General features: G+C 59.2%; 1 protein-coding gene across 5 annotated transcripts in view; it reads left to right on the top strand.

The window, feature by feature from the left end:
• The window catches only part of GSE1 (Gse1 coiled-coil protein), a 422062-nt gene that overhangs the window by 157808 nt on the left and 241782 nt on the right, over positions 1-22472 (top strand). For all 5 annotated transcript variants that reach the window (XR_009006130.1, XM_057534565.1, XM_057534564.1 and 2 more), the window contains exon 2: positions 867-1047. Coding sequence is in view for 4 of the 5 variants with exons in the window: in XM_057534565.1 (XP_057390548.1) it covers positions 867-1047 (181 nt within the window). In the remaining variant the exon portion in view is untranslated. The remainder of the gene's footprint in view (positions 1-866; positions 1048-22472) is intronic.

The following is a 22472-nucleotide window of genomic DNA, read 5'->3' as shown; positions in this document are numbered from 1 at the left end:
CCGTGCGGCCCTGAAGCTCGTAATCGGGGCGTGGGGCGTCGCCAGTCCCCGGGACCGGCCCCCAGGGAACTGCTGCTGTTCAGACCCTGGAACCCTGGCAGGGGCTTCCCCATGACCTGGAGCCCAGGATGCTCAGTTGAGTTGACCCTGCCTTGGCAGCTGTGTGACCTCAGGCTCCCACTACCCCTCTCTGAGCCTCCGTTTCCCCAACTGTGGAAAGGGGGTGGGGTGACCGGGTTAGTCACATTCCTAGAGACAGAAAGTAGGGCGGTGGGTGCCAGGGGCTGGGGGAGGGAGTACGGAGCGTTAGCGTTTAATGGGTATGGAATTTCCATTTGGGTTGATGAGAAAGTTCTGGAAATGGATCCAGGGGATGGTTGCACATTGTGTTTGGACTTCATGCCACTGAGTTGTACCCTTAAAAATGGTCAAGATGGTAATGTATATTTTACTACAATTTTTTTTGAATAGAGAAAAAGTGGGGGAGATGACTGCCCTGTGGGGTAGACTGAAGATTAACTAGGTTAATGATTATAGCTGCAACTAACTCGTAGGTGGTTATTGCAAACTTCCGTGCCGAGAATAGGGGCTTGGGTAGTGATGGGACCTGGGAGTGGATCCTCAGTGCCCACCAGGCTGCTGGGCAGGTTTGCTGGGCGAGGAAGTCACTGGTACTGACTTCACACTGGCAGTCTGGGGACCAGCTCTGCTGCTGTCTCGAGCCAGCCACGCTGAGTCCCTGATGACAAAGCCAGGCCATCATGGGGGAGGGGTGGTACCCAGCGGCCCAGGGGGCCCACCCCTTGGGCACCTCCTGGCAGGCGTGACCAAGACTCACCATGTCCTCCCCTCCCCCGTCCTTCCAGGTCACCTCTGCATCTCTCGAGGCATCGACGGCCGTCCACCCTCCCTCCCGGGAGCCCGAGTCTCGGCCAGGCGCCCCAGCGGAGAGCCTGCCCAGGGGCCCCAGGACCGCCCAGGAGCAGGGGCCAGCCCGGTGTCAGCAGAGCAGCCTGGACGGGGCCGGACCAGACCTCACGGGCACAGGTAGGGGCCAGCTTTTTACTGTCTCTGAGTACTGGAGCGGATCAGGCTGCCCCCGGCGGCGAGGGAGCGCCCAAAGAAAGTTCCGGCGCAGACTCCCACCCCGCGGTCGCCACGTTCTAGGGGAAAGCCAGGAGGCTGGGTCTCCCTGACTTGAGTCTGATTTTCTTCCCCTGCTTCTTAACACTCTCTCATGGTTGATTCACAAATGGCCTTTGTTGGGTTGTTGTTTTTTTTTATCTCTACGTTCCATTGTGTTCACTCGTTCATTTAAAAATCATGTAATGGATCCCCATGGACCACCACCCAGCCCAGCCCTAGGACGCTCCATCTAGCTGGATGCCCCGGTGCCCCAGAGGGACCCGCCAGGTCCCATTTGCTTTTTCCGTCGCACCTGTGTTTGCCTGAATCGCCGGTGTCCTGGGGGTGTGAGCTTTGTCTCCTGGGCCCGGCTCAGCGCTGCGAGGTCCTTCTGTTGTCACAGCTGCCGCAGTGCTTGGTTTCACCGTCGTGTGCCACGGGGTGGTGGGCCCGCCCGGTGCGTGTGCCCGCGCTCACTCCCGCCCTGTGGCTGCGCCACACGTGTCCCGGCACGTGGCTCTCGGCGTCACCTCGTTTAGGCCAGAGGGAACAAGGGTGTCCAGCCGGGGAAGGTGCTGACCGGCCTTCTCCTGCGTGGGCGTTCACTCCCACCCCCTCCAGCCTTGGAGACCCCGTCCGCGCATCTCGGCCCCATCGGACACGTCGCTTTCCCCAGTGGCAGAGAGGCAGCCCCCTCGTGGGTCGTTGGGCCTGAGTGTGGAGTCCCGAGGCGTTTATCGTGGGGCACATGGGCCCGGGGCTGGGAACAGTGAGTGGACACCTGCGTTCTTACCTAGGGAGGGTCGTGGAGCAGCCCCTTAGGCCAAGACCCCTCAGAGTGAGTCCCTGTGTGTGTCCTGCCCCCAGGAGGACTGAGTCTCAAGACCGCCCCCCGGCCCAGGCCTCCCTGTTGCTGGGCCACCGCGGGGGCAGCTGGCGGAAAACACTGCTTGTTAGTGAGAGAGCCGGAGCGGGCAGGTTGGGGGAGCCGGCGCGTGGTCATCTGGGCATCCATCTCCAGGACAACCCCAGTACCCACCTTTCTCTCTGCGACGTGGACTCGGCGAGGGAAGGGGCTGGCTGACCAGGGGCTGATGGGCCACCAAGCCCTCTGAGGGGCTTCCAGACCCTGGCTGATGGGGACGGAGTGTCAGGCAGCAAAGGGGACATGCAGGTGGTGGGCAGGGAGGCCCCCAGCATTCTCTGAGTCTGGGACAAGTGTCTTCTTGCAGTGTGCCTCAGTTTCCTCATCTGAGGAATGGGAAGGAAGGCCGCTGGGAGTGCCTGGCTCGCGGGCAGGTGTGAGAATTAAAGTAACCAGGACAGGAGTGCACTCAGTGCAGGTCCTGGCCCCCCGCCCCCATGAGTGCCTCAGCTCTGGGTAATAACCTGCAAAACCGTGACCCTCGGGGACCCTCCCCTCCCCCGGTTGGCACGCACGAGGCCCTGCCCCCTGCCCCCTGCCCTGGGGCCGCCCGGGGCAGGGCAGGGGCACAAGACCCACGTCTGCCAGCTGCTCTCTGTCAGGCTGTGGCCCTGCCTGGGGGGGAATGGGGGGGCCCAGCTCACAGCTGGAGACCCGCCAGGAGCACCATCCCATAGTCAACCCCTCCCGGGGAGGCCGCTGCTGCTGCTACTTGGAAACGTGACAGTGACTAATGGTTTATTACACACCTGCCACCTCTCATCGGGCAGGCGCGCACAGCCCCCGGGTCCAGCTGTGCACTGCCAGCTGGACGGCGGGGCGGGCGCAGGGGGCGAGCACTTATAGACACATGGACACACAGGCGCAGGGACATGCGGGGACAAGCGCACACCTGGCAGACGCACCAGACATGAGGGTACATGTGCAGAGACACAGAGACGCATACAGAGACACACACACACAGGCACTAGACACTCTTACACGTGCACATAAGGACACATCGCAGACACACACCTGGGAACGCATATCCATATGCACACGTGTCCCCCCACACACACAACCCTGTCACTCCCTCTCCCCAGAGCTCTGAGCCCCTCCCCGTCTCCCCGCTGTCTCTCCCGCTCCCTGTATGGTGGCATCCACCCCAGTGCTGCCTTTCCCAGAGGACGGGGTGGCCGTGGGCACGTCGGGGGCTGCATCTGTTGCCTTGGGGGGGGACAGCTTTCCATTGCCATCCGTTTCTGAGCCCCAGTTCCCTGCAGACATCTCGGGTGTGGGGACAGCAGCCTTCGCCAGGGGAAGGAAGCTGTCACACCGGCAGCCCTGGTGCCGAGCTGGGGGGCTGGGCCATGTGCCCCCAGGGGTACGCACGGCCAATCCGCCTCGGTTTCTCCCAGAGCAGGAGGTTGTGTGGTCCTCAGGCGCCGCACTGGGAGGGCCCACCTGGGGAGTGGTCACTTGCTGGCTGCAGGGGAAGCGGGGACCCCCATGGCTGGCATCCCTCTGGCGGGCCAGGCACGGACCTTGGACTGACCAAGCTGGTGGGGGAAGGGTACCATCCAAACCTCACCACCACGAGGCAGCCTTCCCTGGTAGGCAGCAAGCCCCCAGGCCCAGCTCTTTCCAATATTCTTAAGCCTTTAGTCAAAGGGAGGTCTATTTCTCATGTGCCACTCGCAGGCGGTATAAAATCCAGCGAGAGGACACTTGTAATTCATCACCAGCTGGTGGGGACAGGCGTTCCTGAACAATGATCTCTGTGCCGTCGCAGGCTCCTTGGGAGAGAAGCAGCACCATCTGGTGATAAGTGAGGGTGTGGCTGGTGTCCTAGACCCAAGTCCAAGTTTCCAAGTCTCAGAGCTGCCACTTCCTGGCCATGGAGCCTCTGCAAGGTTCAGAATCTTCCGAAAGCTTAGCTGCTCCAGCTGCTGAGTAGGTGTGAAGTTGTAACAATGCAATCTTCTTTGTAGCATAGTATGGGTGACACGGGAGGAACACCCAGGGGGCACCCGGGCTGCAGGGCACGGCTGTGCAGGCTGCACACTGCACAATTCCAGGGGGCGCCGTTCCTCTTGTCGCTTCTGTGCACGTGCTCCCCGCCTGGCCGTCGGGGCTGCCGTGTTGCACTGCTGAGCAGTGGCCCTGTGGTTCTGCCGCGTGGGCGCTGGGTGTCCTTTCTGAGCTGTGGAACAGCTTCTGAAATGGTAAATAATACAGAGCTAGTGGGAGCCGCAGACCCCACTGATGGCTTTGGGATGGGGTCACACAAAGCCAGGCGGAGACTGACTCTCCCATCACGGCTGTGTTCCTGGGCGCCTCCCTTTCTCCGCTGCCATGTTGAAGTGCTGGGCCGGGCTGGGCCAGCCCTGTTGGGGGTGGCCTGTGGGTTCCTGACAGCCGCTGACCTGCTCCCACCCAGAAAGCCTCCATTCTCATTTGTACTTATTCCAGGTTTTGGGGGACCACTGGTCCAGCGAGGAGGGGAGAGGAGGAGCGGGTGGGGGTAGGAGCCAATATGGGAGACACTGTGCACCTTCCATCTGCCTTCTGGGCTGGCCCAGAAGATCCCTCCCTTCACCTGCTCCTGTCACCGCCACGGCAGTGGCTGCCTTGGAAGAGTTCGGGGTTAGTTCCTGCTGCTGCTGTAACAGGTCGTCACCAAGTCGGTGGTTTAAAACAATACATATTTAGTATCTTACACTTCCGGAGGCCGGAAGTCCAATATGGGTCTCATTAGGCTAAAATCAAGATGTGGGCAGGGCTGCGTTCTCCCTGGAGACTGTTGGGCAGAATCAAGTTTTCCAGCTTCTGGATGCTGCCCACATGCCTTGGCTCGTGGCTCCCTCCTCCACCTTCAAAGCCAGGAACCTTGCATCTCTCTGCCCTGTTTCTGTGGTCACAGCTCCTCTGACTCTGGCCTGCCCCTTTCCTCCACATATAAGGACCTATGATTACAGGGGCCCACTGGACAATCCAAGGTACCCTGTCATCTCAAGGTCAGCTGATTAGCAAACTTCTTTCCCCTTTGCCGTGTGAGGGAGCGTACTCACAGGTTCCAGGGATTAGGACGTGGATGTCTTTAAGGGCCACTATCCTGCTGACCATTTTAAAGTCCCTTATAAAATCAGTTTATTAGTCAGGGCAACCATTGACGGGTGTTGTACAGGTAACCCCGAGCCCATTGTGGGTGACACAGGGTCCCAGGTTCCCTTTAGCTTGTGGCTTCCAGAGTTTCCTGGTTCCATCACCAGCAGACATGGAGAAGAGAACACTAGAAAGCCACTGGACATTGACCCTTGGCCTTGAGGTGACCCATGCCCTCTCATTGGCCCCAAAGATGGAAGGGAGCTGGGCAGTGACAGCTGTCCACTGCAGCAGGGCCCGGGCATGGTGGAGAGTCAGCTGGCCATCTCTGCCCCGGCTGCCCAATCCCCCTGGGCGGTTCATCCACGGCTCCATGAGCTCCAAGAACGTGGGTCTGAGTCTGCCCTGCTGCACCTGGATACCCTCCCCTGGTCCCTTTGTGCTTTGGGGGAAGGGTTGGGCGTCCTCATCCCCTGGCAGGTGTGGGAATGTGAGGCCCAGCCCCTGGCTCCCTGCAGAAGACTAGCTTCCCCTCCAGGGCTCCCCTGGACCAGGCTGGGGCTTTACCTGGAGTGGCCTTTGCTTGCTTCCTCTGCTTCCTTGTCCTGTCCCATCCCTGCTCCCTGGGTGCTGTGCCTTATAAATCACTCTCACACATCCTTGTCTGCTTCTGACAAGCCACCTGGGATGGTACATTTCCCAGGGCCGTCCGCTCAGCCTTGTCTGCAAGCAACACGGCACATGCGTGCCCCGGCCCCCAGTGTAACCGGCCTCTGCCCGGACTCCCCAGCCCGATGGATATGGGGGAATTTACCGCAGGTGCTGTGGCTCAGCCAGCTCTCCCGGGAAGGGCACCCCAGGAGCCAAGCTAAGAGCACGGAGAACAAGGCAGCTTCCCAGGAGCTGAGCCCCTCAGGCCCAGGCTGAGTTCTTGGAGCCCGGGGGCCATGCCTGGAAGATGTAACCTGAGAGCCATGAGGACATAGCAGTAAGAGTTGCCTGGACCTTGAACGATCGTAGGTACCAGCGTCCGTCCTGGGGCTACTTGGGTTTTTCCTCCTCTTTTCCTTTCTAGCCATGTGTGTAAATCAAATCAGTGTTTGTTGGGCGTGGACATCTTCTAAGCTTTCGGATCCAGACTGGCACTCCCTCAATTCAAATCCTGCCTCAGCTCCTTCCAAGCTTCTGGTTTTAGGCAGACAACCTCTGTGTGCCTTGGTTTCCCGCTCAATTGCTGTGGGATCCAGGAGTCGATCCACATCCGTCGCTGAGCCCCGTGCCTGGCACTCAGGGACACGGGAGCTGGCCCTGGCCCTGCGAGGAGAGCGAGCTGGTGACCACCAGGGTCCTGGCCCTGCGCGGCTTTTGTCTCTCCTTTGTTGGGAGAATGGGCTCCCGGCCAGCGGGGTTGGACCTCCGTGGCCAGGAAGGCAGGGCCTCCACTTGGGTACTGGCTCAGGCCCCGAGACGTCCTTGGCAGGTCTCACCTGGAGCGCTGCTGGTGCTGAGTGCTTTGGCGGGTGGCGCTGGGTGGACTCTTGTGCCCCGAGGCCAAGCGGCAGCTGCTCAGAGGACACAGGGGCCGGGCTTGGCTGCAGCTCATCCTGGCTTGATGGAAAGGGGCTTTGTGCAGTGGAAGTGTCTCCGTGCTCCCGTCACCCCCTCTCTCTTCCCTTGTACATCTCCAGCCGAGCTGGGATCCAAAGTCTGTTTTTTCTCCAACTAGCGACTGTTTATCTTCTCGGGAACTTCTTGTAACGCCAGGAGCACGGAGCTTGCAAGTCTGGGCAGGAGGTGGAGAAGCCCGGGCAGCTCCAGACGCTCCAGGCTTGTAAGTCGATCTCTCCCCAGGAGCCTCTGAATATTTAGCGGAACTTGCAGTGCTGGGCCTGAAGCCCCTTCCCTCCTCTCTCCTCCGGTTGCCAGGGTCTGGTCCCTTGGATGGTGTGTGGCTCTGTGTGTCTGTCTGACTGATTCAGGTGTCCATGACATGAAAAAGAAAAGAGAACTTGGGCAATTTAAGAAAACGATAAACTGAGAGTCGACTTCAGCGAAGTTCAAAATGGCACAAAGATAAAAGCAGCTCTTTAGACCTGGCAAAATTGCTGTCAAGTGGGTCTGTTTGCCCCGAACTCTTAATTTCTTTCTATTAAGTTTGTGATTAGGACTTCAGGTAGGGGGATTCCCTGGTGGTCCAGTGGTTAGGACTCAGCGCTTCCACTGCAGGGGGCACGGGTTTGATCCCTGGTCGGTGAACTAGGATCCCGCATGCCAAAAAAATAAATAAAATACAATAAAATTAAAATTTCAGGTAGAAAAAAAGAGATCAGCTGAGCCATAGAAATGACTGTTCCGGGGCTCAGGATGGGGTGTCCCGGGGGCAGTGTTCGGGACCCCAGGGAGTAAAGCCAGCACAGACCACCCCTCCAAGGGCTACTGCACTTGGGGCCCACCTGTCTGCCATCTCTGCCGTGGCCTCCACCCACCCACCACCCTGCTTTCCCCTTGACTGGGTTTAAGCTGGTAGATAAGCTGGCACTCGGGGAACCTTGGCTCTCCTGGTTTAGCGCCATATGGATTTAACTGGCTAGAGAAGCATCATTTGTAAGACTCTCCCTGTGTCCACACCACCTCTCACCTATAACCTTCTATTTAGAGCAGAAACCATTTGACATTGGGCGTCTCCCAGAAGACCTTTGCTTGCGTCTTCACCATGGTTGTCTGTTGACACATCTGTCTCCACCACTACACGGCCGTTCACGTGGGGGCATTTGTTCACAAATATTTGTTGAGCACCTACTATGTGCCAAAGACTGTGCTAGGCAGCATGTGTGATGCCAGGTGGTGACAGGTGCTATGAAGCAAAATAGGCTCGGAGAACACAGAGATGAGAATTGTGACTGTAGGCGGGCTGGTCCCAGAGGCCTTGCTGAGGAGGTGGCATTAGGCAGAGAGTTCCAGGCCAGGGGAAACGCAAGTGCAAAGGCTCTGAGGCAGCCCTGCCCTCTCCATGAAGGCAGGGACCATATTTTACTATCGTCTTTATCTTTCCAGCACCTGGCCCAGTGCACATAATAGGTGCTCAGTCGATGTTTGTTGAGCGAATACAAGTTTTAAGTCAGCTGATGCTGGGGGACCGGATGAGGGGAAGGTAAAGAAGCAGTGAGTTTCTTGTAAACATCGGGGGCGTGCATTTACCCGAGCTTCCTGGGCCGAGGGCTGATGTCCCAAGCAGGTCCTTACTCCATTCTGGAACTTTTCTTCCGTCTCCAGGGCTTTGCTCTAAAATATAAAATTCCAGCAACCACGGGCTGCTTGCTTTTCCCCGAGGTCTCCCAGTGTGATCATGTTGGGGTCAAGGACACTTCAAGGTCACCTGTGAATGATTGGTCCTTTCTCCCCCTCGGACTTGGCTGACTCTGGGGAGGGGCTGTGAGCTCCCTGGATCAAACACAGAGAAGAGCATTTGCTGAGCAACTGCTGTATGTCAGGTGCTGTGAGTCTGGGAACAGTTGTCTTCCTAGCTATATTCGTTTCCTGTTGCTGCTGTAACAGACCCCCACCAACTTGGCAGTTTAAAGCAACACAAGTTTATTACCTTACAGTTTGGAGATCAGAGATCTGACACAGGTCTCACTGGGCTGGAATCAGGGTGTCACAGGGCTGGTTCCTTCTGGAGGCTCCAGGGGAGAATGTTTCCTTCCTTTTCCCACTTCCAGAGGCGCCCACATTCCTTGGCTTGTGGTCCCACATCCCTCCAACCTCTTCCTTCTGTCATCATATCTCCTCCTTCCCACCCCTGCCTCCCTCTTACGAGGACCCTTGTGCTTGCACTGGGCCCGCGGGGCTGATCTCCCATCTCAGGGTCCGCAACTTAATCACATCTGCAAGGTCCCTTTTGTTCTATAAAGTGACACATTCGCAGGTTCCAGAGATTAGGACATGGCCGACTTTGGGGACCATTATTTGACCTCCACACCAGTCATTCTTGCTGGGCTGAGCTGGCCACATGCGGCCCCTGGGGCGTGGAGTCCATGCCCACGGCTGAAGAACAGGCAGGCTGGTGAGGAGTGCACGGCGATATAGGAATTTCCTGAGCGCTGATTCTGCACCGGGCACCGTTGTGTGTGCTGGGACTGACCCCTCTGGCCTTGTGGCCGTGCTGCTGGGGGACCTGACACAGCCGGTTCAGCCCCAGCAGGTGTGCTCTGGGTCACCCTGGGTCACTTTCCTCCCCTAGAACATGAGGGTCATGTTAGAACCTTTCCCCCGGGCTGTTGCATGAAGATGGTGACCTCAGTTAACGACCACCGTGTTTAGAATGGAGATGGGGGCCCTCCGGGGGGTCCCCACGCCACCCTGGCTGGGAGGGGCTGGATTCTCGCCCATCCCAGGAGGTTCTGGGTGCAGTTTGGTGTTTGCCCAGGAGGTGACACAGCAGAGCCCTGGAAACACGGCCTAAGCCACAGCCCTCAGGTTGCCCCCAACCCCAGTTCCCATGCCTGCTGCCCATCCTGGGTACAAGGAAGGGGATTGACCCCAGAGACCGGACAAGGCTCTGTCCCCTCCCCTCCTCTCCCACCACTGCGCCCCAGCAAGCAGCCAATGGGCCCACCCTCGGGTCCTTGGGTGACCCTTTGGGCCCCGCCTGAGCTCCAAGGCAGTCGTGGTCCCCACCCCCAGCAAATGTCCAGTCCTTCTGTCCCCAAATACACCAGGATGGGCTCTACCAAGGACAGAGTGGCAGACAAAGCACAGTGCCTCTGGGAGGGCTCCAGGGAGAAGGCAGCACTTGAACTGGGCGTCTGGACCCTTGTAGGGAGGAGAGGAGAACCCCGAAGAGGAGGCTTCTCCCCGCGAGTCTCCCACGGGAGCTTCTCTAGGTCGCCAGAGACCACGGCCCACGGTGGGCGCCGCCCACACCCCCAGCTCCCCTGCGCCCTTCCTGCAGCCTGAGCTGAGCCGTCCTTGGCCCTTTCTCTGCAGGAATGCCCACGGGGGTGGCTCCTGCTGCCTGGAGGGCATCACGGCAGCTGCGGGGACTTGGCACGGGGTGAGAGGCCCGGCACCCGGCACGTAGTAGGTGCCCAGTACCGACTGCTGGATGATGGTGTGACTCAGCAAGGGTGACCTTGGTGGGGCTGTGACCCCCTTTGGGATCTGGAGGCTCCCCTGCTGCCCAGGGCATAGGTCTCCCATGTGCAGTAAATCCCTTGGGCCCCCTGGGTCCTGCGAGAGGAGAACAGCGCAGGGAGGGCAGGAAGTGGCCGCCACCCTCCGGAGCGCGGCTCCTGCCTACAGCTGGCGGGCGTGTGCCAGGCGGGGTGGGGGCGGGGGGAGGGCTGGGGGGCGGGGGGGAGGGCGGCCGCGTGGCTGTGCTGTGGCTCGCCGGGCAGCCCTGGCTTGCACGCGCTCCATCTCTCAGCTGACTTCTCGGGAGTCTGCTCCGGGAGCTGGTCTGCAGACCTGGGAGAGAGGCTTTCTCTGCCCCTCCCGCCTTGCTGCTCCGCCCCCTCCCCCCCCCGCCCCCCACCCCCGAGGCCGAAGGGAGCTGCTCCGAGATGGCCAGGCCAGGGGGCCAGGGGCTGGGACTGTCAGTTCTCGTGGACCAGAAGAGCCCCAAGTGGCCAGTGCTCCTGCCGGGTGAGTCCCTGGGATGGCCCCACGGCGGGGGCGGGGGAAGGGGGGGTCCTGGGACCGTGCCCAGACTCACAGGACAGAGGCAGAGATGGGAGAGCAGATGCTGAGCAGGGACTCGGTGAGGGGGGCACGTCCTGGCTGCAAGGGCACCGCGGCGCATGTGTGGAACGCAGCACGGCCCAGGGGACAGATGGAATGTCCCCAGGGGCCGGCATAATGGCCTCAGTCTGAGCCGGGGCCCAAGGGCAAGCGTTGGGATCGTAAGGGGGCGCAGCAGAGCGCTGAGGCATGGCAGCAAGTGCCGCAGCCCTGGGTGCCCCCGGGCATGTGCCCGCTGCCCCCACCGCGACAGCCCCTCTGCCCGCTGTGCCGTCACGGAGCTCAGGCTGGCGCGGGGCCTGGCGCTGGGCACCTGGGGGTGCGCACAGGCGAGCCTGCTGTCCTCCCAGCCCGCTGGAGGTGAAGCCCGGAGCCAGGTGGCTCACAGAGGTCACTGAATCCCACCATCCCTTCCTGCAGAGGGGAACCTGAGGGTCAGAGGAGGGAGCGTCGCTGCTGGGGGCTGCCCAGCCCCCCGGGACAGAGCAGGGTCTAGAACCCAGGTGACCCATCTGCCAAGCCTCCTCCTGCCCCCGGAAGTGGGAGGAAAAGGGCAGAAGGGCTGGGAGAGGAGCCGGGCAGATCTGGGAGCTCAGGAGCAGGTGGAGGAGGCCAAGGGACAGCATGCGAGGAGGTGCTGGGAGGGACACAGGTGTGCTCGGCACAGGTGATGCTGAAGCCCCAGAGCTCCCCGTTCCGTACCAGGTGGGGTGCGGGGGCTCCTCCTCCTCCGCCTCCTCCCATCACAGCCAGCTTCTTGGCCCCCGGGACAGCATGCGGGGCCCTGGGCTGGGAGGTGGGAGGCACGGACTCTAGTCCTGACCCTCCACTCCCTGCCTTGGGTTTAATCTGATTACGAAGGCACACACTGACAAGGGGAGCGCACTCCCCTGCCCATCCACAGGGTGGTTGGCTGTGAGGTAGTGAGCTCTCCATCCTCGATCGTATGCAAGCAGGAATCACCAACCCATCGGAGAGGTTGTAGAGGAGCATAGGTCAGACGGGACAGTCTTCCGTGTCTCAGATTCCAGGTCCCTCCTCCTCTGTGTGCCCCATCTGTGCAGCAAGAGGGACTGTAGCAGCTGGCGTTTAGTGAGCACCTACTGTATACCAAGGCTCTTTGTCACCCTTGGCAGATGCCAGTTCACTGAACCCTCACCACACCCTGTGTGCGGGCGCCGTTCTTCCCCCATGTTCCAGATGAGAAGACCGAGGCACGGAGGGTCAGGTGACTGGCTGATGGTCCCCAGGCCAGTCAGTTGAGTGGCAGAACTGGGGTGAAAGTGTGGCACAGAGTTTGCATCCTGCCCCACCATGCAGGCAGCAGCTATCACGTAGGGTCACCGTGAGGTTAAATGAGGCTATACGCATAGCAAACATTCAGTCATACTGTCCTTGTTCCTGGGAAGTGACCTGTCTTTGCCTCCATCCTTCTAGCACCAAACTAGTGCCAGACAGGGCCTCAAATGTACTGATTGCTGCCTGGAAGAGGGTCTGCACACAGTAGGTGCTCAGTAACATTTCTAGAAGGATGGATGGATGGACAGTGGAGGATAGATGGATGGGTGGATGGGTGGATGGATGGATGGATAGGTGTATGGATAGTGGAGGATGGAGGATGGATGGATGGATAGTGGAGGGTGGGTGGGTGGATGGATGGATGGATAGTGGAGGATGGACGGATGAATAGATGGGTGGGTAGGTGGATGGGTGGGTGGATGTTTGGCTGAATGAATAATGAATGAATGTTGGGTCTCCTCTCATCCCAGGCAGGCCTGGAGACCCCAGCTGACTGGCAGCAGGTAGCCCAGGGCTAGTATGACTGTGCTTTTGTCCCCACGGTCCCCCGTGGTTACCCATTGCCGTGGCAGTGCCACACACTCTCTTCATCTCCTCCATAAGCCACAGGCCCTGGCTGCCCATCAGGCCTTTCTCCCTCCCTCCCTTTGGGCACCATCAGGACAGACAGGTCAAGTGGGTTTCAGATCAGCGGCTCCTTGCCCCCTCTCTCTGGGGGCTCTGTGTGTGTGTGTGTATCTGTCTGTCTCTCTGTGTGTCTCTGTGAGTACATATGTCTGTATCTGTGTGTGCTGGGGTGTGTGTGTGTGTGTGTGTGTGTGTGGGTCTGAGTTTGTGGGCGTGTGTGGTTTTATGTGCGTGTCGGTGTGCATGTGTGTGTGCGCCCAGCAGGCCCAGCGGGCGACATGGCCCCTGTGGCTTCAGGCTGAGGGAATTAGTGTGCAGACAGTGGCTTTGGTAACTGGCCAGGTCTGCTGTCCCTGGAAGCTGTGAGGGGCGTGGACGTGACACGAGACTGACCTGCTGGTTCGATGGGGGCTGTGGAGGAGAGGGCCCCTGAGGCTGGCTTTTGGGACCCTAAGCCCCTCGTCCTGGGCCACCCACTGCTGCCCCAAGGCCAGAAGAAGGCTCTTGTCCTCTGTGGGTGGGGACAGATGAGTGGACAAGGGCCAGCCTCCCTGCCCCTTCACCGGTGACAGTGGTACCATGCCCTCCCTTATGGGGGCTAAGAAACCATTCCTGGCACCCCTCGTTCCCCAGATGTGCTGTGAAAAGTGGGGCTCTGGACCTGGCTGTCCTGGGTTCAAATCCCCTTACTGCTACTTACTGCTGTGTGCCCTGGACAAGCTGCCTAACTTCTCTGGGCTATTTCCCGACATAAACCAGGGCTGTGAGGATGGAGTGGGTCAGGACCTGAGACCCTCAGGACAGCCCAGCTCAGCAGCATGAGCTGTCAGCACCCTGATTTTCACTGTCCCAATCATCATTCTGTTTTCCTTGTCCGGGAGCATTTGAATCCCAATGTCACTCCACCCCCACTACCCCACCACAACACACTTCCTCCAGGTGGGGAGAAAGGCAGGAATCTCAGGACCCTGACTGGGTCAGGGAAGATCCCATTTGACCCTCACCAGACCTGGGGCGGGAGGCAGCCAACCAAGGTGAGACCCAACCCCCTTGTCTGGAATGTTCAGAAATCACAGGAAAATGCCATCCTCAGGGCAACTTCCAGCCACCCTCCCCCACCACCAGCATCCCAGCCTCTGGCCCTCTATCCCCCTCACCCAGCAGGGTACAAGAAGGGAAGGAGCATTTATCAAGCACCTACTGCATGCCAGTTCTCAAGTCACTAGCCCCACTTTACAGATAAGGAAACTGAGTCTCTGAGCCATGGGAGGTTTACCCCAGGCATACGTGGGGCGTGGGACCAGCCCCAGCCAAAGCAGGAATTCCCACCAGGAACCAACTTACACGCTCTGGGTGGGCCTCCCTCCCACCTCTTTGGACCCGAGCCACTGCCCCCTAAGCTCCTCTGGCCCCCAGGCAGGGCTCCAGCCCGTCCCCAGCTTCTCCCCCGCTCCCCGCAGGAAGCAGAGCCCGGGGAGACGTTTAACTGCACATTCTCAGGAACCAGACCCCGCAGGCAGATCTGTGTGCCTTGTCTGAGCCTCAGTTTCCCCATCCGTGAAATGGGTATAACCGAGGATGTTCATCTTCTCTAGTGTGGGGAAGGCCGGGCTGTTGAAGCCCCACCCCTGCCCCCAGGGACTGGTCCGGGGTGAGTTCAGAGCTGGGTGGGCTGGTCTGGCCGCCTCACGTCTCCCTAATGGCAGGTTTGGGCACAGACAGAGCCTGTGGCCTGGCGGTGTGGGATGGTGGTTCTGCTCCCCTGCCCGCCTGCCCTCCTGCCCGCCGTGTGGTCCCAGCGGGGGACACATGAACACAGCCTGGCTCTGTTCTCAGAGCTTTGGGAGGCGGGCTGTCACGGCAGGAGCCAGGAGCTGGAGGGGCGCCCAGAAGTGGGGGAGGGGCAGCGGATGTCTGCGCCTTCCCTCACCCTCAGCGCCAGGCCCTGCCAAGCCACAGGTGCCCCCGCAGCACAGGGTGTGAGTGGAGGGCTGGGGGCACCTGGGAGGGGCATACAGGATAGCGAGGAGGGGGTTTTGGTGGGCGGAGCCGCCCCCCTCTGTTCTGGGGCTTTAGAGGTGTCCAAGGCAACACAGGTTGGTCTGCCCGGCCACCATCACCAGGGCTGCAGGTCCCGCTGGATTTCCGAACTGCTCCTGCCGTTGTGCAGGTTGTGCACTGCACAATCTCGGGGGCCTTTGGGTAGAGTTGTGCAGTGTGCAATGGCCTAGGGCCTCCCTCCCATCTGCACCTACCATATTTTGATTTTCGGTTCTGGAATTCTGGTCACCTTTGATCAGAAGCCTGGAATGTTGGTGGGGGTGACATGTGTGAATGATTGTGGGTGACAGGGCACCCATCATGGGCTGCACGTAGTGTGGAGGTTAGGGGGGTTGCAAGAAGCCCTGTCTGTCCCTCAGAGGTCAGAGTGATGTCTGCGTGTCTGAGTGTCCCGTGCATCCCATTCTCCACGGGCATCTGTGTAGCATCAGAACTTTGTGGGTACCGTGTCTCCCTGCCCCCCACCTTGTTCTCTCCTTTGCCTCCTAGCCCTCCTTGCCAAGATATAACTCCAGGGCTCACTGTGGGCTGCTGGTCAAACAGAACCTGGGAAGAGAGACACCAATTGAAACCTTTCCTAGCTGTGTGACCTTGGGCAAGTTACCTAACCTCTCTGTGCCTTCGTTTCCTCATCTGAAAAGTAGAGGTAATAGACTACATAGTAGGGTTGTGGGCAGATTAAATGTGATAATGGTGAAAAGCACTTCGAGCCGGGACAGCGTGTAGAAAATGCCAGTTGCTTTCTCACTCCATGTGCCCTGAGTAGAAACTGCCAGCTTTGATCTTCGCTCTGACCCCTGGAGGTCCTGGCAGGCAGGAGGCTGGGGTTCACCTTGTCCCCCAGGGGTGGCTGGCACGAGGCTTGGCACAGGGTGAGCCCTGGAGGCGTGGGCCCCCTGCTGCCCCGGCCCCTTTGTCCATGCGGGCCCCTCCTCCCCGCTGCAGGGAAACCGCAGGCTCGACACTGCCGCTCAGCCTTATCTCGGGCCTTCTGCAGACAGCCCTGTCCCCGGGAAAGGGGTTTATCAGCCTGGTCATCTGTGCTCCAGGAGGCTTGGAAAAACATGTGGTCTAGTGGCAGGGAGCTCGGAGGGAGGCCAGCGGGGGGCCGGTGGGGGCAGGGGCATACCCACGCTGGCCTGACATGGCCCCCCCTTCCTCCATGGGGGGCTCTGGGCCCCTTAGGAAGGGCCACGTCTCCAGACTCCCTTCCCAGATTCCATGACATTCAGGCCCCACTGACCCCTTTCCCAGCCCGCGGACTTGGTGCCCTCCACGCGGCCACCGACCACTTGGGCGTCTTGGGCTGACCTCCCACAGAGCAGCTAGGGAGCCTGGCCTGGGTCTGGAGGATGGAAGCTGGGAAGCCCATTTCTGGGCAATGAGCCGTGGGAAGGCCGCCCAGGCTCCCTGATGCCCCCCGAATGGCCAGAGAGACCCAGTCCTGTGCCCTTATAGGAGCAACAACTCACGTGTGTTGAGCGTGTATTGAACAGGGCAGCCCTGCTCGCCGTGCTTTGTACCAATTCACTCTTTGACTCCTCCTCACATTTCTCATAAGCCAGGACCATTTATGAATCCATCTTAGAGACCGGGAGACTGAGGCCCGGGTGAACCTTTGCACCCTGCAGCCTTGTGCACACCCTGGGTCTCTGGGCGCACGGGACAGTCAACTTGGGGATGGAAGATGGTCCCTTTGGTCCCTGGCCATCCGGCTACCCTAGTGCCATTCTGCCATCGTCTCCCCCTCCTGTTGCTCCCTCCCCTCCCCTCCCCTCCCCTCGGGGAGAAGTCCTGCTAAACCAGTGGTGGAGGTAGCAGAATTGGACCCTCCTCAATAGGTGCAAACAGCCAGAGAGGCGGCTGGAGAATTTAAATATACGGGTTCAGATCCCAGCTCGGGTACCTACTGGCTGCAAACCTGGACAAGCCTCCTGGCCCTCCAGGTCACGAAGTGGGGCATGTACCCTTTCCACATCCACAACCCCAGGCCTTGGCCCTGCTGCTGGCTCTTCCCCAGAGAGCCAAGGGCTCTCCCTCTCTTGCCTCAGATCTGTGGGCGAAGTTGCACTCTCTGAGGGCGCCCTGTCCATCTCTTCTAAAACGTCAGCCTCCTGCCATGTCACACACATCCCCATCCTTAGGCTGTCCTGGGCATGCGTCACTACCTAGTGTGTTTTTCACTGGCTTTCTTTGATTATCGTCTGCCGTCCTCACTGGCCGGGCAGCTCCAAGAGGACAAGAATTTCCATCTGTTCTTGTTTCTCTCAGTCTCCCCAGCACCTAGATCAGTGCCTGGCACATAGTAGGCCCTCAGTATAAATACATGTCAAATGAATGAATGGACAGATCAGCAAAATAAGAAAACTAAGAGTTTCTTCACATTTCCTCTTATTGATTAATTGGTTGATTATTACCCCCACCTTGCTCCTGAAGAGACGATGGGTTCTCCTGATGGCTGCTCACTTGATGGGCACACAGTAGGTACTTCTAAGTATCGGTGTCCTTCCTCGCCCCCGTGCTGAGCAGCTGCTCAGGCCCCCAGGCCTCCGGTTCTCATGGATCAATTGAGGTCTCACCAGAACAGAGCCAGCAGCCCCATTCCGGGGTGGGGGGATGCATTTCCTGCCGCCCCCTCCCTGCGGGTGCCAGCCCAGGCTACCGGGCCTGGACCCCCCTCCCTGATGGGCTAGGAGACCACCAGCAGGGCCGTGAGGGTCCTGGAGTCCCGCCACCTGGGTGTGTGTTCTCTCTGCTCCCTGACCCCCGGCCCAGCCAGCAGGCGAGGGAAGCAGGTCACTGCAGTCACCCTTCCGCTCTGGCTCCCAGGAGATAAGACCCTTTGCAGGTCCAGGGCATGGCCATCGAGAGGGTGCCTGGCCCGCTGGCCTTCCTGCCCAGTCCACGCCTACTGGGTGCCAGGCTTGGTGGCAAAGGGGCTTATTTTCCAAATCCAAAGATAGGACATCAGGTATTTGGCCTTAGGAGGTCAAAACATTGTCATTCCCAGAACATTCTGGTGGATTATAAGGACCGCAGGACTGGCCAGGAAATTCTAACGTGGACGGTCACCATCTCCCTGAATGATAGCAGGAGGTCAGAGGTAGACACCTTGTCCTCAGGGATCTTAAAGTCCAGCTGGGCACCCCAAGGGTTAAGGGCATGCAGCTGAGGAAGTCTGGGAGGGCTTCCTGGAGGAGGAGAGACAGAGTTGTGACTGGAAGGGTTCCAAGATGCAAAGGAGGGCGGTTGGGGTCTTCTTGGAGACAGAGGGAGGCTATTCCAGTGGGGAAGGGTGGTGCTTCTGGGCCTCATCTGAATTGGGGGATGTTGAAACCTCCCCCATCTCCTCCCTGAGCCCCGGAATCAGGGCCTTGTTTCTGCACATGAGGAAACTGAAGCCTGGGGAGCCGCTGGTCAAGGTCACAAGCAAGACAGAGGTGGGGGAAAGTGAGGTGAGGAATCCCCTCTCTGTTGCCCAGGTGCCCCCACCTCCCGGCCCCTGACCATGGTCGGGTTTAGTGTTGAATCTCAGACATTTGGTCTGTGCTCTGCATTAGACAGTAGTGGTTTGAAGTCCTGACATAAACAGGGTTAACAAATTGGCTCATTTGGTGTGGCCCCAGATCTAATTGGATCCAGTTAACACTCACTGGGGGGTCTGAGTCAGCAGCCCCTGATCTGTCATCCAGCCTGCAAACCAGCCCCTCCACTGCTCCTCCCCCCGGGGAGCTGCCATCCTGCCCAGGTGGGAGGCATGCCTTTCCCTAGTCTTTGCATTTTATTTGGGGACCTGTGAATATCCAGGTGGGTGTGGGAGCCCGCCGGTAAAGTCTTGGCAATGCATGTTAATTTAAATTTTTTGTATTGAGATAGAATTCACATAAAACTAGCCATTTTAGAGTGAATAACTCCGTGGCGTTTAGTCCATTCACAATGTTGTACAGCCATCACCTCTTTCCAGTTCATCGCTCCCAAAGGAACCCCCGTACCAATGAGTTATTCTCACTCCCCCTGCCCCCCAGCCCCTGGCAACCACTAACCTGTTTTCTGCCTCTACGAATTTGCCTCTTCTGGACATTTCATATACATGGAATCATACGATGTGTGGTCTTTTGTGTCTGGCTTCTCTCACTGAGCATGTTTTCAAGGTCCATCCATGTTGTAGCTGTGTCAGGAATTCATCCCTTTTCACGGCTGAATAATATTCCACTGCCTGAATGCGCCACATTTTATGTATTCATTCTTCCGCTGATGGACACCTGGGCTGTCCCCACATTTCGGCCGTTGTGATGAATGCTGCTGTGAACATCCCTGTACAAGCTTGACTTGGCACACTTGTTTTCAGTTCTTTGGGGTATACAGTTGACCCTTGAAAAATGCAGGGCTTGGGGAGCCAACCCTTTGAGCAGTCGAAAACCCTCTTATAGGAGGATTGATGCCCTCGGCCCTCCGCACCTGCGGTTCCCCCGCATCCTCAGATTCGACCAACTGTGGATCCTGCAGTACTGTCATATTTACTATTGAAAAAAATCCATGTATAAATGGACCCGCGCCATTCAAACCCGTGTTGTTCAAGGGTCAATTGTATACCTAGGAGTGGAATCTGCTAGGTCATACTCTGGATTTAATTTTATTTCATAAACATGTATAGGGCTCTGACTAGGTGCAGTTTTGTATTCACGGCATCCCCTAAGAGGTAGGCACTGTTAGCCCCATTTACAGATGAGGAAACTGAGGCATGGCAGTTAGACAGCCAGGAATTGAACCAGGCAGTCAGACCCTGGCAGCTCCCACTAATGCAGAACTGAGGCCAGCAGCTCTGTCCGGCCCTTGGAATGGTGACCACATCTCAGGGTAACGCAGAACACTGGCCGGGCCTGGCAGAGCTTGCCATGCTCACCATCCCAAGAGGCTGTGGGGTAAACCTGAAGCCGGTGTGTTCGTTCGTATAGAGAAGTGTCACCAAGGATGAGCTGGAGGTGGGTACCTCTCCGGGTCAGGTGCCTCTCCTGACAGCAGCCTGGGATCACCGTGCTGACCAGGGGGCCGGCCCCGTGGGCCCTCCTGGGGCTCCCCTTCCCGCTCACGGGGGGTGTCATGTCAGGAATACATGACAGCAGTGCAGGCTCTCAGCCAGCTCCACTCTCCGGGGCCCCTGGGCTTCCGCAGAGCCCCCGCTGCTGCTGATTTCCCTCGTGCGTGTGGTGGACTCGTCCACTGGGCATCAATCACGCGGTCCTGGGCCCCGGCTGGCAACCCCCTGAAACGTGGTTATCTCCCGGCCACACACTCCTGCGCGGCCGGGGACACCAGCGGCTCCGATGGCTTATCTCCCCGGCCTGTTGCTCCCTCCCCAGTCCCTCCGAGTCTGGCTTTATCTCTCCATTCTGGGCCCTTCCTTTACCCACAAGCCCTGGCTGCCAGTGGGATGGGGGCCGGAGCCTTGGTGGTCCCGGACCCTCGGGGCAGGGTTTCCTCCCCAAGGCTAAATCACCCACGAGGCCCCCGCTGTGAGCACTTGTGTCCAAGAGGATACGCAGTGACCCCAGAATCTTCCGGACACTCAGCCCCCGTCTGTGCAGTGTGGGTAACTGAGTAAAATCCCTCCCAGTCTCACAGCCCGGAGGGACCCCAGGGCAGACAGCCAGCCCCTCGATTTCCCGATGACAGAGGCCGGGGCACGTGGGGGACCTGCTGAGGGGCCCTCAGCTGGCGCCCGGGCCAGGGAGCCCACCCCTGGACTCTGGGTGAGTTGGAAGGATGGAGTGGGCATGGGGGCAGAGCAGGTCAAAGTGCTTGTGAATAAGAGCGGAAATTCTAGAAGGCCTCCTCCTTCCCGTAGGCTTATCTGGGAGCAGGGACATACCCCAGCACCCTGCAGCTTGGGGCAGCTGCTGGGCGCTTCACCGTAGCCTCGCGGGCCTGCTGTGGGCACACGGAGCTCCGTTCATGGATACAGGCGTGTGTGCGCACACACACGTACACATACAGTTCCCAACTTGTACACACACGGAGCTGCCCGCATGGGTGTGCGCACATATGCACACAGCCTTAGTGCATAAGCACACGCGTATACTCACATGCGTGCACTCGGACACACAGTCTGTCTCACACTCAAGCACCCACACAGAGCTGGCAGCACACTCACACACACACTTGTATGCTGTGTGTGTGTGTGTGTGTGTGTGTGTCTCTCTCTCTCTCTCTCTCTCTCTCTCTCTCTGACACACACGCCTCCCCCAAGGCCAGCCTGGGTGACTGCGCATTTCCTCAGAAGCTGCCCACAATTGACTATTCATGCTTCCCTCTAATTGCCTCCTGGGTGTTTGTCTGCTTGGGGAGGGGAGCCAAGGCCGGGAGGATCTTGAGTGGTCTTGAGGGTGCGACTGGGATAAGAGGGGTCTGCCGTTAAAGGGACCCGCCCAAGAGCAGGAGACCATCAGGCCAGGGGTGGGAGGACCCTTGGGAAGACCCCACGTGCCTCCTACCTGCAGAGCCTGGGGTCCGAGTGAACCACTGGTCTCGAAGCCACAGGATTGTGTCTTTGGCCCAGAGGCTGCTCTCATCAATCCTGGCTCTTCCCTGTGGGGCTTGGCAGCCACCCCCAGCTGTGGTTTTCCCCTCAGAATCCAATCAATGTCAGCCATCCCTCCACATCGGAGGAGACTTCCTTTGCCAAAACCGCTTCACAGAGTGTCCCTCCCCAGGACTCTCTCCGTGCTGAGAAGCAGTCAGTGTCACCTCCCTCCATAGATGAGAACAGGCTCAGAGCGGGGTAGTGATATGCCAGTGGGGACCGCCCGGCCCAGGATCCTGATCTGGGGCCCCAGAGACCCCCCCCCAACCCCGAGAGAACACGGACTGGGCCTCCTTATACTGGCTGGGACCCCCCCCCCCCCCGAGGATGTGGCAGGGGTTGCAGGGTGGCCTTCAGCCTGCGATAAAACATAGCCGACTGGCGCCGGGTGCTGGCTTCCCTCCCAGCCCTGCTGTTTACTTGCTGTGTGACCTCAGACCATTCTCTCAACCTCTCTGAACTTTCACTTCCACACCAACAATATCACCGACCCACAGCCTCACCAGGAGGATCATGCGAGCCCCTGCTAGTTGTGCCGCACGGGACGTACGGAGTAGGCGATGAACCCGTGGTCTCCGATATTATCAGGAGAAAAGATTTTGTTTACCTGTTCCTCTGGCCCCTGGGCCTAGCTCTCTCTTCTCAGACAAGCTGTGCAGGTGGCAGCTCAGTCCACAAGAGGGCCGAGAGCTCGCGGCCAGGCGTGTGGGTGGCGTGTCCTGAATGCCCCGCAGCCTTCATCTTTGGGGACCTTGTTGAGCTCCGACTAATTAAGCCCTGACCTCCTGAGGGGATACATTCGTGGGCGGAGGGGTGGAGTGACTTGAAGCTGGCCCCGGGCGGAGGGGCCTGGGAAAGGGCACAGAACAGGCGTGTCCAAGTCTCGTGGGCCTTTCCTGTGCCCTGGGGGCTCTTTGGTGAGTGACCAGAGGACCAGGGGAGGGTGGGAGATCCACCTCTGGAGCGGGCCTGCTCTGCTTCCGGCCACTCGGAGCCGCCGCTGAGCCAGCTAAGGGTGCTGGGCGCCGGCCC

Source organism: Balaenoptera acutorostrata, chromosome 19, assembly GCF_949987535.1.
Source record: "Balaenoptera acutorostrata chromosome 19, mBalAcu1.1, whole genome shotgun sequence".
Taxonomy (NCBI): domain Eukaryota; kingdom Metazoa; phylum Chordata; class Mammalia; order Artiodactyla; family Balaenopteridae; genus Balaenoptera; species Balaenoptera acutorostrata.
Note: the sequence above shows the minus strand (reverse complement) of the source record. Positions and strands in the feature narration are given on the sequence as shown.